The sequence below is a fragment of the Chaetura pelagica genome, unplaced genomic scaffold, assembly GCF_000747805.2.
Source record: "Chaetura pelagica isolate M959 unplaced genomic scaffold, ChaPel_1.0 scaffold120, whole genome shotgun sequence".
Classification (NCBI taxonomy): Eukaryota; Metazoa; Chordata; class Aves; order Apodiformes; family Apodidae; genus Chaetura; species Chaetura pelagica.
Genome location: NW_009951952.1, coordinates 1,821,615 through 1,837,587, shown reverse-complemented (window position 1 = coordinate 1,837,587; position 15,973 = coordinate 1,821,615). Strand labels below are relative to the sequence as shown.

The following is a 15,973-nucleotide window of genomic DNA, read 5'->3' as shown; positions in this document are numbered from 1 at the left end:
ACAGAACAATTCAAGTAGCTGACCATAGATGACTGGTGCCATTTTTAGATGTCTTGGAATATTGTTGCCTGGAGGCAACAAGAAAGAGCTTGCAGATACTATTGAGAAATTATGGACATCACTGGTCATTCAGGAACAGCACCTAGGGATAAGTCACAAGCCTTTAGACAATCTAAAATGGCACCAGGTGTCTGTTAAGTCCTGATGTGCCTCATCAGTCTTGATGGATCACATGAAAAAAGACAGTCCTCTGTGGTTTATTCTTCTGTCACTCCTGCACTGCTCAATTTTATGCAATGGTCAGGAGTCTGCTTCCATCTGTGGTTCAGATTATGTCAATGTCCACTGAAGAGCCAGTTTGAAGCTGCACACTGAAGGTAACTGTACACTGAAAGGTCAATTAGATACAGTCTCCTTGTTGATAAAAAACAAACTGAACCCTTCAAAGTCCAGAACAAGTAGAATTCTTTACATCTCCAATTGGAAGTAACATACTTATTTTTAGTATTCAAAAAGTTGCTCTCTTGTGGCTCTTCTCTACAGCTTTGACAACATTAAAAAAACCCATGAAACCTAGAACTGGGAAGAGTATCTCTTACCACCACATACAAGCATGGTGATGTCTCCATGTTGTCCTACTTGTTGTCACTGCTTTTCTCTTTGCTCCCCTAGGAACTGCTTTGTATTTAATTTATCCTGACTAATATAGTTATCTAGCTATGTTTTTTCCTCTATTAACTGAATCCATTATTAATATACCATCAATGTCAAACTAACTTTATCTCCTGAATCACATTGCTGATCCATTTTGAACGCAAGCACAATATTACCACTTCTCTAGTACATTTGAATTTCCCTAGTATCTGAGATAACATTTTAATACACACTAGGGAACCAGAAAGCTCAACCAATTCTTTCAGGGCTTCTGTGAAAAAAGTTAGTAGATTTTGCTTATTACTCTCACTTCCCAGATTATTAATTTTGAAAGTAAGTTGTAATCCTTTTGTAATACGTGAATATGACAATTCAAATTGTAAATTTAGAAGTTAAATAGGTCAAATATTTAAATTTCTATGCATCAATAAAACATGCCCCTCTAACAACAGACTGCACAATTGCTAGGATTCTTTTTTTTCTTATATACATAATTGGCCAGACCTTACCAATAATAAAATATTTTAGATACCACCCAATCAATTTTTTGTACTCTACAGCTCATAGTCTATCAACAGACATCTATTTTCCTTTTTTAAAAAAAAAATATATGCTGGCTTTTTTTTGGTTTTTTTTTAAATTTAACAGCCTTTGCTTCCTCTCTGCCCCAGAACAGGGTTTTGGTTCTTGCTGACGATAGAATTGTGTAATTTTTTGCTCATTAGTTTAGGTCTTAAATGCATTCTAGTTTTTATTCTCATTTCTCTGCCTAGGAATATTTCCTGCCCAATCAGTCTTCATTAGTTGATCTTCATGTTGCTCTCTGAAGTAAACAGATGCTAACTTCTCTGAAGCCACTCCTGTTCATACAGTTTCTAGTGTTCTAAATGAATATACAAGCTAGTTTAGAAGTACAAACTTCCAGGGTTATATAGAGTTCCAGCACATGCTGTAAAGGTGCTTATTGTCTCTACCTGATGGAGGGATTTACCTCCATGCCAAAGGCAATTATATGCTGCCCTCCCAAGGCCCTACCACTTGACACATTAATAGACAAGCACCATTCAAACGGAATCAAGTCCTTTCCTTTAAAAGTAATCAGCAACGGTATGAAGGATGTCCAGAATTTAATTTTACTCCATATCACACACACATTTTTGAAAGTAAGGTATAGCTATTAAATATTAGAAAATCAAACCAGTTGGTTACAGGAACAGTGATTACAACCTATTAAATATTTATGACCAGCCTCTCAGAGGTAAATTAGAAAACCAAAAGGTGATAGCTTACTTGTCTTTTTCCTCCTGAGACAGTGCTCTCCAAATAATCAGGTTTAGACGCCTATTAAAGAAAGCAAAGCAGTTTTTGAGGGAATGCAGTTCCTTGCGCATCTGACCATGTCAGAACTCACAAATAAACACAGTTTCTTAAGGTATCTGCACTGATTTGTATTCCAAGAGCAATGTATCATTAAACTGTATCCTTATCATTTGGCTATGAAATTATCAACTGCAAGAGAAGATGAGAAAACAGCATCCTTCCATCAAGTAACAACATGATTATTTCAGGGTTATAAAAAGATGAATGGCAATCACTGCTGCTTCCTGCCAAGATTTCTGGTTCTCTTCAGCACCAGCAAGCTAAATCACATAACAAACCCCATTATGTGCCAGTTAATCTAAGCACAGCTCTTCCAATTAAACCATTGCAGATAACTGTAGCCCAAAGACACATGGAGAGCAAAGCTTTTCCTTTTCCTTTCCCATTCCTTTTCCCTTTCCTTTCCCCTCTCCTTTTTTTCTTTTTTTCTGCTAAGATAAACCCCCAGTTGTGCCATTCAGGCTTCTACTTCATTAATCTCTGGCTATGACAAAAAACTACCTCCAGGTAAACAGAAGTGATTGTTCCACAGCAATGCAATTCTGAGATCTTTTAAAAGCACCACTAAACTTTCTGCTTTTGCTTTTTAGGCAAGATTTATAAGCTTTTATTAGGTCATCTATTTTACAGGTTTCTCTGTTTACTAACACCTCAAACAATTAGGCCATTGCTCAATTACTGCATTTCATAATATAGAAAATAAACCTCTACTGATGATACTAATTGTTCTAAACATAGAAAAATTTCCAAACAACCTTTGGAAATGGAAAACTTTACTGGGCAGATGAGGCCAGGATGCAGAAGCTCCCAGCCAATACACTGCCCTTGAGGAACTGTAATAACCTAATTAAAGATATCATGTGGGAACTCATTTAACAGCTACAATTACTGCTTTTACACCACCCTCACCTCCAGAGTGGGCTGTGAGGATGTCCTGCCAGGTAGCAAGGACCCAAAGATGCCTGGACAAGGGGTAATGGATTAAAACTGGAAGAGGGGAAACTTAGATTAGACATTAGGAGGAAATTCTTCACTATAAGGGTGAGACACTGGAACAGGTTGTTCTTTGTCAGAGAATATCCAGCATATCTTTGTGCCTTTTTCAAGGCATAAAATTTCTGCCTTCACCAATTTTTACCCTCTTAATCTGATGCTGAAGTAAATCTATATACAGGGAAAACATTGTAATACTTCTGTTCTTGAAACCTGCATGTTCTGTCATATGGCCTCATCTAGAGATGCCAGAATAAATCTGTGACTAATCACTTTTCACAAAGCTCAGCTGCAGCCTTTGCAAATTCAATTACTGGAAAAGTACTGTGGTGCTTACAGCAAAATAAATCTGACTGGATTGCTGGTTCACATGTAAAGGAAAAGCAATGAGAAATCTTTTTTACATTGTGAATTATAAGGATCTTCAGGCAGATCTCTCTTCATGCATCTTTTTCACAGAAATAGGGAACCCAATCCTAGTACTGTAAATACACTGATTTATTGACCTCTGTGGGTAAATAATAAAGTTTTAAGGAAACTGAAAATGCTGTCAGGAGAAGATCATCAGAGTTTAACCAGAAAACACTTTTCTCAAAATTGAAGTTAATAAATGTAAAATATTAAATGGTATTGCACAGCAATGAAAAACTTGAATGTTTCTTCAGAAGTCACCCTCCACAATACACCACTTGCACCTTTTGCCAAAATGAGTGACAAATCCAGACTTCTGTGAGTTCTTCATCAGCCTGATACAGTATTGTCTCAGTGAGAGAGAACAGAAGAGCAGTAGATCTTTTTTCACACCTTTAATATTAGACATAGCAAGCCACATTTGCAAACCACAATTCTTGACTTTTACCACAGAAGATGGATAAATTTAGAAATAGGAAATGGGAATGAAAAAGAGCACTATTGCATGTTTTCAAAAGAACCAGTATGATCATAGAGCTACAGAGGGGAAAAACCCCCTTAAAATTCCACCTCATTAGAACTAATAAAAAAACCCAAAACTAAACACTTGTCATCAAGGGTTTTTTGATCATATAAAATAATTATATTTGTAAATATTACTGGAATGCAACCTGAATAAATATGTCATTTATTGAAACACGCCTAGTCAAAGCTCTCTTAAGGTTACTGAATTCAGTCAAGTAATTGCATTACTTTTAAGAAAAATACACAAATACACAAAAAATATCTCATAGGTGCCTTAGATCCTCTTGCATCCATGGTTAAGTGCTAGGCAGTTGGCAGCAAAAAGCAGGCCACTAATTTTAATGTCAGTCTATGGATTTAGGAGCTTATTTGTACATGAATAGTCTGGCTACCACTGTATTTGTGGGGGGGATTCCTCTCCAGGAATGACTGCTTTCAGGATTATTCCCAGAAAGTAAAGGAATTATTCATTGAACAAACATAATATGAGAAACATATTATTTATTTATTATGTCCTTGCCAACTATCTGTTTTTTTCATTCTGCTTTTTTAAAATCAAAATCAATATTTTTCCTACAGGTTGATGGTGGATTAAAGTGTGTCAGTGTGCAGAATAACCATTATTGAGCAAAGCATGTATGAGCAAATATCCACTACATAAGAAAAAGTTTGTATTAGACTGCAAACATGATATATTTCTAATGAGTAAACTTGCCTTTCATATAATTTAATTGCTTGTTCCAGCTTCGCCTTATAGGTATCAAGATTCACTGCCTGAGGAGTAATTAGTGTGATCTCCTTCTTGTTGTTGCTTATATGGGCCAGCAGTAACATCTATGACATAATAAAAGACAAAGACTTCATTTATCATGCAACTTTTCCTCCACCAGAATAAATGAATGCTCCTAAGTCCATGTCCAAGGATCAGAACAGACAGAAAGAACACCGGAAGGCTGCAGAAAGATCCAAGCACACTAAAGAAATGTCAGAATTAAGACAGTTTCCAGTCTGTCAGTAAAATCTTCTGAAATTATAAGGTCCCTTTATGCAGAAGTTGCAAGATTCCTAACTACTAGTCAATTATAACTAAATCAATGCTGTCAAACAACTCCAATAATGCAAGGGTAGGTCAGAAGGGAGACATGCACATCTAGATCATGACCATGTTCCAGATTGTATTGCTTTAAACCAACACTTTCTTGTACTTATTACCATCTAATTCCAGCATACACGTGTGAAAGTTACCTACTTAAATATATTTAATATTCTTATTCTGGAGGACCATATTTTCTAGAGAATTAGACAACTAAAGATGAAAAGAAACACTTTTCACCACCACACTGACCACCAAAGAGTGAGCAGGGTGGATATTGCTCACTGAAACTAGTCTTAATTAACCACGATAACACTTAGGAATCTAACCAGGTTAGTCAGAATCAGGAACGTCAATACTCTTCAAAACTCACAATACAGCATCTACATAAGTTAACTTCATTATAAAATAGAAAGTCATACACTTACAAGTAGATTTTGAATACACAGATAAAAGGGTAGAAGAGCATGATGTGTTCCAGTCTCTTAGTCCAATGTCCCTCCATCCTTCAGCCTCTTAAATTACTTAGCAGTTCCATATAAGAAAAGTTATTTTATATATCAATGTTCTGATTATTATAAACAGAAAAAATCCAAGAAATTGAGAACATGGAGAGTATTATACTCCCCAACACTATCTTTAACACATATGGTTGAGTGGGAAGCTTCTACAAGTGTTTGAGATCAGGATATAGGTGACAAAAGGAGAGATGAGGTTTAAATAAAACTAAAACACCTGTTGGAGGAAGAAGGCAAGAAATCAGAAAATAAAACAATAAAAACACTTTTTAGGTTGAGGACATTTTTCATGGATGTTTTATTTGTGATTGAATCATCGCAGTCTAGCTGGATTCCAAATTACTGCAGCATGACCACTGTTTCAGAAGAGTGGTGTAACTTTATATTCCCCTCTCTTTCTGAAAACAATTTCTCTCTGATTAACAAATCTGTGTTACATCAGTGTCAGACCATGTCAAAGCTCCTCAAGATCACTTAGAAGCTAAAATTAATGGGAACATGTCAGTGAACTACCTTGCCAGAGAGAGATGAGGTAAATCTCTGCCCAGAACTGTGAGCCATGAAATCTGGCTGCCTGTCATTGCTAGGTGGAGTTTGAAAGGTGAAAGGCAAGGAACTGAGAGTGCCCCTCTTCCAGTTCCATAGTGCCATGATAATTGTCTATGTTACTCAAACCTTCACCATGTAGAAGATGTAATCACCATGTAATCACCATGTAATACAGTTTATAAAACACTTGAAATAGAATCTGAAGGGCATACAAACATAACATCCTATTGCAGCTTTGAAGACTAAAACCAGAGTTGAATGTTTTCTCAGCAAATAGTAAACTTGACAATTTTACATACTTTGAGAACAATGAAACTGCTTGTGAAGACATGTAAATTTGACAGACTCAGCTCAAAGAAATCACAGGGAAGCTGTTTCAGTGCCAAAATGTTTTGTCAGCTTCTAAGTGAAATACTTATACTTTCATATCAAAAGAATTCACTTGTTTCAAAACGGTTTTTATTTCAAAAGTAAAAATTCAATTTTTAAAGACAAAGCCAAAGCACAATAAACCTAGAAAAATTGTCCTTATTTTAGACCAAACAAGCTGTTTGGGTTGGCTGAATCTGAACTCGAATCTTTTGAGAAAAGCATTGAGCCAAAACTCCATGACTTGCAAAGCTGTACTTAAGATGCCACAAGATTCAATAGGTACGCAAATGGTTCTATAGGAAAGTTCTGCTCCACAACCACCATAGCTTCACTAAGACAAGCCCCCAAGCTAATTAATTTGTTTCCTGACTATGAATCTGATGGGTACACTTTAATAAATTGACTTTTTTGAAATAACCTTGGTGAAACTGACAGGTAACATAGAACTAAAAACAACAGGTAAGTCTCTTGTTAATGAACAGTTGTCATGGAAACCTTTTGCTTGCTGTATCTCCAAGGTGAGAAAACTGTTCATTCCATCCTCACTGCCAGCAAAAGCCAAAAATAAAAATTATACTATCCCCAGAAAAGCAAACAAGGATGCTTGTATTCCACACCAAGAAAACTTAAGATCTCAGAAGGAAGAATGCAAATATGTCTGTCCACTTATTACCACAGAATCACAGAACAGTTTGGGTTGGAAGGGACCTTGAAGATCATCTAGTTCCAACCCCCCTGCAGAGGCAGGGACACCTCCCAGTAGACCACATTGCCTTATCTGCAATTAAGTCTTCTGAGACACTGGAATAATCAAGATTCTTAATCAATTTGTTAATGCATCCTCTTCAAGCTCTATGTCTAGTCTCAGAATCTATTTGCTGCTTTTCCTTGACAGGAAGCTGGACAGTGATCGGGTTCCACAGCTCATAAATTCTATTGGGTTCCACCAATAGCAACTCTCAACCTTCTTTCTCCTTTCTGTGCTCTGTTTCAGATCCAGAAAAATCCATATCTCCACACACAGAACAATAGTTTTCCACTGTGTTTCTATACAACTAATGGGGATTAGCAGGTGTGAAACTGGTAAAAATGTATCTTATTTTGTGTTTATATCCATGAATCTCAAGAAAGCCCATGGATCCCTGCTTAGAGTCTGTACAACAGCTGTACAATGAAGAACTTAATTCAGCCCTGAAATAGATTACTATAAGCTCCCATGAACTGTCATTAAAAGTTACCTGTCCATAGCATTTGCTGAATCACAGCTTTGACTAATTTCAAAGAAAGACCACTCTTTCAGACTACTGTAAACCTTGACAATGCACAAACTCCCAAACCGTGCACCTGAAGAGTTTTCCAGATGACTTTATGGACCTAAAATACATACTTCAGTGAATTAATATGTATTAGTAGGGGCTCTGATGCTCAAGATACACCTGATGGCTGCACACTGCCATCAACTGGTAACTGTGAAAGAAAAATACATAGCTCTAAAACTTAAGAGTAAAGTCTGCAAGAAATACTGCTAGCTATCTGTTTTGTCTCCTTACTGATGCATGAAGGGAATTCAGATATGCATTGTACACTTAGAGCATGTCAATAACTTCCACTGAACACTAGAGAATGCAATTATGATATTTCTAGAAATTAATTTCTAAATCCTTTTTAAAACAGTGCCAAATTTTATGTTTGGCTTTGAAGCAGTTTTACCTCATCAGATTCTTTAGAAAACACATGCTTGTCCAGAACTTTGATGTATTTGGTACCATGAGGGACAGGAGCTAAGGCATCCAAGATAGTGAGTCTCCTAGCAACCAACCCATGAGTCTTTAACCAGAGGGCTGAAGATGTATCTAGAGAACTAGAAAAAAGAGGCTGTGAGATGTAGCACAAGGTAGAAATACATTTGAGAAGCTTGAAACTACTGAAGTAAAATAAAAGCTATAAATTTTGTGATGTATGTATACATGCACACATACCTTTTAGATGTCCTCTTCACAGCTTTCTGCATTTTCAGATCTAAGAAAAAAACATTTGCATTTCATTATCTCACAGGTTTTGTGCACACAAAGGTACACATAAATAAGCTGACATGCAATAGGTTTTCTTGACCCTAGTAGCAGTGTCACAGACTACACAACAATGTATATTTCAGTTGCTAAAATAATCAATGAGAATTAAGTTTCCTGTGTTTCTTGGTGCTTGATCAAAAGTTCTATGAAAATCTGTAAAAAGGCATATCAAGAACTAAAAATAAGGTGTCAAAATGTAAGAGTCAAACATCTTTAAGTATCCTAGGCTAAGTTGTAGAACAACTTAGATGACCTATTGTAAAGTTCAGAGCTGTGTGAATTAGTGAGTTTAAAACTATCTGTATGTATATCCAAGTGCAATTAGAAATACTTTCTCTATATGTGCATCTGTCCCAGAGAGCAAGTTTTTTGCAAGTCTAAGCACATTAGTAAAGTGCAGCCTCCTTTTACATTGGTACTCCAGAATTAGAACCACCACTCTCAACTTTAACCTCAACATTGAACTTGAATAAGTACAAATTACTGTATCACAGTACTACAGCTACTGATTCTGTTGATGAGAAGTGACTGTGATACTGTAAGGCAGAGCTGTATCACATTTCTGCAAACTGCAGACAATACTAAGCTGTTACAATAACCTCCTGTGCATCCAGCTCCCCCCAACGTTGCTACCTTTGTCCTGCAGCTTTGCAGTTTTGCCTCAAATGAGGTGCCACGAGTTACAAATGTAGCAGGAGAAAAGTTACCAGCTGCCCCACAAAGAGATTCCTATTCCGGCAACTTGCCTTTGAAATTCATGTTCTTATTGACAGAAAAGCTCTTTTTTTCCACAGATATTCCTTCCTCTGGGCTTTTGTCCCTAGATTTCACACTGTGGCTCAGGATTCGCAGCAGACTCGTCTTTGTTTGCCCTGTAGGTGTTGAAAGGGAAAGAAAGGAACAGCTAACTTACTGCTCCAATACCTGCCCAAGTTTTTGAGTTCCTCTTTGGTATCCAGGCTCAAGTTTTAAGGGACTGCCTACAGAAGACATCAATCACAAAATTACTTCAGCACTAATTGGTACTTTGCACTTTCCCAAGGATGAAGACTCCTTTTACAGTTGGGTAAACCTGGTTTCAGACTCCATACAAAGGATTCTTCAGAGAGAAAGAATGTTACAGGTGTAGTAAGGAGAAATATTAGTGTAAGTCATGCTGTACTAGCCAAACTTAGATCAGCTCTTCATTCTTGCCAGGGAAGTATTGATTTTGAATTTAAAAAAAAGATGAGGATTTAATATCCACTGTTAAAAGACTGTTTGCAGAGATTTCAAAACATTCTGTCAAAATAATTAATTTTTCCTTGCAGGGTTTTTGATACAGCATAAATGAGCAAGTGTTTGTCTGTCTGTTTGGGTCAAATGAGTAAAATGGCTGAAAAGTAAAAATGAAGAGAAGCTAGTTAGGATTCCAGAAAGAGATTTATTTAAATCATAAATGTTTCATTTGTCCCTAAAATGAGGGACGGTTTTTTGTTATTTTTAACAGAATCTTTCCAAGATAGTGAATAAATTCTGCTAAAAAATACACTTCATTTTAGTCCTACCTGCATATAATGCTTTCTTCCTTCGGACTGGGCTGTCAGCAGTGGTTTGACAGATTTGCTGACATGGTGTCAGTGCTGGATCTTCTGAAGAACAGCCTGGCCTACTGCTAAGAGGAGTATTCAGCTCTTCATCGTGCTCAGCTACAGAAGACACAGCATGTGTCTGACAAAAAGAAGAAACAAACAAGAAATCACTTCAAACATATACAACTGCTTTAAAAAACACTGAAGTCTTCTGATAATTTAAATACACATTTCAAATGCTTCCAACAGAGCAAAGTATTTTTTCTATTATCTTAGTCTGCATTTCAAAGAAGAGTTCAAAGGAGGTTAAAACATTCATAGTTTTTAAAGCTATTTAAATATTGTTTTTTAGCCTATTTAAAATGTCAATTACTTTTCAAGGCTATACCCTTATATATGTTTAATAAGGTCAGTATGTTCTGTAATAGCCACTTTAGATCCTGGGAGAAAGAGCAAACCCTCCATTGCCAATGACAAAAACAGACACACACATTCACACAAACGAGATCATTCCACAGGACTCTCCACTTCTCTTTTACTTTATTTTTAATACCTTTATTTTAACTTACTGCTTTAAATACATTTCTTTCTGAAAAACCTGGGTGTTTAAAATGTACTTTTTCACTTTTGTACTATTACTGCACTAGTAAATCAGGCACCAGGCAAACTATTTTTTTATTAAGGCTGTGCTTCTGTAGAGATTTCAAGTAACTTCACATTTGAAGCTAGGTCTGTGTTTCTTGACCAAACAGAAACTCAGTATAATCAAACATGCAGAAAACATTTCTTCAGTGGCCCAGGAGTCTGACTTCAGTACACTGTGGAAGGACCTCTTCTTGCATGGTCATTCTTGGCATCATGAGACTTTCAATATGGTTTTCAACTGATACTGAACATGAAATGATTTTGAATTAGGAGACTACTTAACTTTTTGTAACAAGCAAGGACAAATATGGCATGAACATACAGACACATGTAAAATAAAAATGTGCAAAGAAGTAAGCTGAATTTCATTCACAGAGTTTGCCATCTTTTAAACACACACATTTGTATGCAATTTAAGTTTCAATCTGAACATCCCAATCAGTGGCAATTTAGTCATCAAGTACCAAGCAAATTGTACCAACTGAACAAAAATTTGTCATTAATTCTCTAGATCAGAGGAAGCAACTTTATCACATATTGGAAATAGAAAAATATTTTCACCTCTTTGCTTTAATTATTCCAAATAATTTGAGACTATTTGATACTATTGAGTCTATTTGATATTATTTGAGACTATTAGTGAATTTCTCCAGATTTTTCTTCTCTGTTACTGAAAATATTTTTAAAACTCCAATTTTTTCTTTTTAAAAGAGGAGAATGTTAGGGCTTAAAAATGCAAGACAATGAAAAATTATAAATGTAACAGTTCATATATCTTATAACATAATAGCAGTATGGGGACATACTTATTCTCTGGGTCATTTTCTCCCTTATAACAATCCATCATCAGACATTCAGTATGAATGTTCTTCATTTTCTTTAGGTCTCTTTCTCCTTGTTCAACCTCTCTTTTCAAAATATCTATGTCTTCACTCTAAGAAAAACAAAATCAAACGTTTTATTACAATTACTCCTGATCATTTCTGAATTGAAACTATGCAAGCTCTGATAATCATTTTGAATAATGACTCAGTTAGGAAAGCTGCATCATTTTGTATACTTTTTCAGGTAGTTTCTCTGTTTCCTAAATCAAAGTTTGCTTGTTCACTTTTTGTATGTATTAACAAGTGTATAGAAAACAAGATTAATATGTGCTTGGCAATGCAGTCTTTCAAATTCTTCTTCCTTTTTAGGAAAAAGACAAGCAGTCCCTAACAAGCCAATTACCCCATGAGATATGAACAGCCATATTTCTGAATAATGTAATGAAGTCAGTAACTCCCCTCATTCGAACCAAGCAAGCAAATAAATAATAAATAAAATACATCTACATTACAAAAGTTGTCCTGTCACTCTACACATCACAGCTGTATCACACACTGTCCCTGAAAGATGGGAAGTAAACCCGTACTCTTCAAGTCAACTTTTAAACTGACTGGGAACCATTGGGACTACAGGAGGAAACAGGAAGGAAATTCCAACAATGATCTCTTTAAAGTTCCCACAGGGTCAGGAGTCTGGAGATGAACAACACAGACTCATCTTTCCAAAAGGAAACTGTCACACAGTCACACATTAGCAGAATCACCAAAATCACCCAGTACACTCTGGTATTTTTCAAGAGCGTTTTCACCTCTTCCTTCTCGTTGGTGTCTGCAAAGTTCTACATTCCCTGCTGCTGTTCCTGGTTGTTCTCATTGTTCCACTACCACCATTTCTAAAATTTGTGGAACTAATTAACTGAGTGTCACCTTTAAGTGGAAACAAGAATATACTTTAAATGGGTGTTTCTATTAGTTCCTTCAGAAATTTCCTGCTGGGGATTGTTAGATTGAGCTGCTCAGTCACACTTCATAGGTCACTGCTATTCCAGTAATTTTACTCGTTATAGATCTCTCCCCAGTGGCTACTGTAGAACAACCTTTTAGCAAAAGTCATAGATTCTTTCATTCATCCATCCTAATTCAAATTCAGCTCTGTATTATCTCCTTTATGAACAGGATACAAACCATAGTTTCATTTTCAACAGTAAATTATTTCTGGCACAGCAGAGATCACATGTATTTCTTCCAGAGCTGAATTTGATCTCTATGGGTTTTGAGGTTTTTTTTGTTCTTGTTTTTGTGGTGTTTCTATTGCAACAGTAGCACTACAAACATACTTTGCATGGTATCTGGGCTTTTTTTTGTTGTGGTCTAATAGAATTTCATAAGCAAATCATGTTACACATTACTTTCACATCACTTCAAATCTGACTAGGATTAACCCCCTATTGTAATACAAAATCACAATTATGTCAGTCTTGCAGTTCCTTCAATAGCATGAAGACAGAAACATTTCTTTTTGGATACTCACAATAATAAACTCTGCATCAGGATCAGTCAAATAAATGTTGTAATAACAAAACCTGCCCCCTGTTTCAGTAGAGAGTTCATACAAAAATTTATTGGCTTCTCTATCATCACAGTTCAAGGACACAGTATGGATCGGAATTTTACAGTGAAGCTGGACCTGGGCCAAAATTGTTTGGGGAGGCTGAAAATCAAAACATGTATATTAAACAAAGTATGGAGAATATGAAATCATTTAAATAGTCACACTGTCACTTGGAGACAGATATAGATCAGTTAAAAACATGTATTTTATATGGATCATTGTTTCATAGTTCTATAAAATGACCTAATTTTAAACTGAATTGGAAACACCATTAAGACACAGGATACTTTAATAAAATAAAATGTAACTTATGTTCAGTGCTCTTTGCTTCTGATGTCTTAGAGGAGATGACTAAAGTATAGGAAATTACACTACTACATTGGTGTTTAGTGTCATTGGATATAATTGAATATATTTTGGAGGTGTATAACTGTCAACATTTTTATTAGGCTAAATGAGTTCAACAAGAAGTTGATTCAATGCCAGGAAAAAAAATAAAGACTGAAAAAGTAGGATAGCTAGTGTTCCTCCTCCAATAAATAAATGAAAATTAGGTGAGAAAGTAAAAGATTTGCCATGTCTAAAAATGCTGAAGGATCTGGTAGGAAGAAATTATTGACTCAGTTCTCTGATTTCTGATAACACTTTGATTTTTCAGAATACTGTCATAAATCTTAATAAATTTAGCTCTCTCCTGTTATTTGCAATATAATTGTTTATTGCACTGCATTAGTGAAAGGCAATCTTGGTCATTTCCCTTTTTTGAATCTAAAAAAGTATAATATAAATCACAAAAGCCATTATGAGCTAGGTAAAAAGAAATTCAGTATTCATTAATTTCCAGCTTGATATAAATATTAAAATTAGGAATCTGAATAAGTGTATGTTAAGCCACATTACTTTTTATTAAAATATTAATATATGCTCCTAAATCACAGAAATGTGAAAGAATGCAAAAATTTTCATCAGTTGTAAACTGAATTTTAACAGGTGATGGCCAATCATAATCAAATTGTCTTTAGAAAATAACCATATATCAAAACTTAAATTAAAAACAACATTAAAAGATGTGAGTTGAAGCTTCTCTTCTGCTATTTTCAAATCAGGTTTACAATTTTATATTCAAATCACTCTGAAGTAAATAAATCCACCTTTCCTTGTGTGCCAATAAAAATAGAATAAAAAGGGGGCCTTTCCTATCAACATGTAACAAAATTATTTCTGCAAGTTTGTGAAGCCTTCTGAATCCTACAATTATAGGACATGCTTCTGTAATGAATCCCACATGGCCTTCAGCCTAGCTGTTTACCTAAGTAAAGGAAGGATTTTTCTGCATATCCACCATTACAACTAAGTTAAATTTTCAAGGGCAAATTTTTAAAACACCAATCTCAGTACCTGGGGTGGTTTTCACCATGCATTACAGATTGAAAGGGGTTGTTTTTCCAGTTTTTACTTGGTGTTATATAACATGAAATAGCATCAAATTAACAACGAATTCAAAAATTAAAGCATACTTTTCCATTATCCACTTAGAACTAGAAAAAAAGCAACTCAGGCTGCTGCTACTCCAGACTTTTACCTATGTGAGATCAAATTTGATTCAGTGGGATAAAAATGGAATCATACAGAGACCTAAAGGAACAATATTGATGGTAAAATCTTTAAATGAGAATAATGAGGCCCTTACTCCTCAGACATTACATAGCTTTTGTGTGTATGTTCTGCAAGACAATGTAAGACAGTTCCTACTTAAATATTTTATGTGTTCTGGTGGGAAAATGTTGATCACAGACTTTGGTTTTGTTTGTTTGTTTGTTTTCATTTTGCTATCAGTCATTTTCTTTTTAGGTTTTCAAGCCATCACACAAGACTAAAGGTTTCAATGTTTAAATCCAACCATATCATGGAACCATCATTATTATTTTTTTATTATTATTTCATGAGATATTTGTACCAGTTAGGGAGATATTAAATACAAATACTAGCCCTGATTCTAACATGATTAATCCACTACCAGATCCTTCAAACAACTCATGAGTAACGTCATGAGTTATCATGCACCAAAGACTGGACTGTGGCTGGAGAGTTCTAATCAAATCCCTTTAACAAACAGTACATTTCTCAGACATAATTTTTCAATGGTATGACAACCTCCAAGAGACTCAGCTCTCCAGGTATGAGATCTCATGTATCATGTATCATGTATCTCATACATGTGCTGCAGCCTCCTGGCACCATCACGGTAGCACCACACTACCCACATTTTTTCTCATTTCAGAAATACCTGGTCAGGTCTTCCATCAGTCAAGAGGTAAATAGCCTGAGTGGCAGTATCAGCAAGAGCAATTTGGAGAGCTTGGAGTGTATTTGTGGAACTTCCAGCCTAAGAAACCAAAAAGACAGAGATATAGCTATAAATGCTAACAGTTCTTTGCCTCTGTTCTTAAATGAATAATGACAGTGTACATATTACAGAACTTAAATGAGTAATAAAAGTGAAAGTCTTTATGTCAAATAGCTGGAAAAATCAAAGCAAGTGTCAGAGAAGCAGAAATTGGTACAAAATTGGTATTCAGTGCTTATGCAAACACACATAAACAAAATGCTGGGAACAGCCATGACTAGGAGACTACAAACAGATAGAAAGGCTTAAGATAAAAGATAACATTCTGTTACATTTTCCCGCTGCTGCTCCTGATTGCCAGCTGATCACACTCCCTTGAAATACATCTTGTACTCAGTAAAATAATT

The 15,973-nt window shown here is 35.5% G+C and overlaps 1 protein-coding gene across 1 annotated transcript in view; it reads right to left on the bottom strand.

The window, feature by feature from the left end:
- VWA3B (von Willebrand factor A domain containing 3B) overlaps nucleotides 1–15,973 on the bottom strand; it is a 62,033-nt gene that overhangs the window by 11,022 nt on the left and 35,038 nt on the right. Inside the window, 9 exon segments of the mRNA XM_009999082.1 lie at nucleotides 1,945–1,995; nucleotides 4,679–4,797; nucleotides 8,206–8,356; nucleotides 8,475–8,514; nucleotides 9,275–9,439; nucleotides 10,115–10,221; nucleotides 11,590–11,717; nucleotides 13,139–13,318; nucleotides 15,507–15,605. Coding sequence (XP_009997384.1) covers nucleotides 1,945–1,995; nucleotides 4,679–4,797; nucleotides 8,206–8,356; nucleotides 8,475–8,514; nucleotides 9,275–9,439; nucleotides 10,115–10,221; nucleotides 11,590–11,717; nucleotides 13,139–13,318; nucleotides 15,507–15,605 — 1,040 coding nt within the window.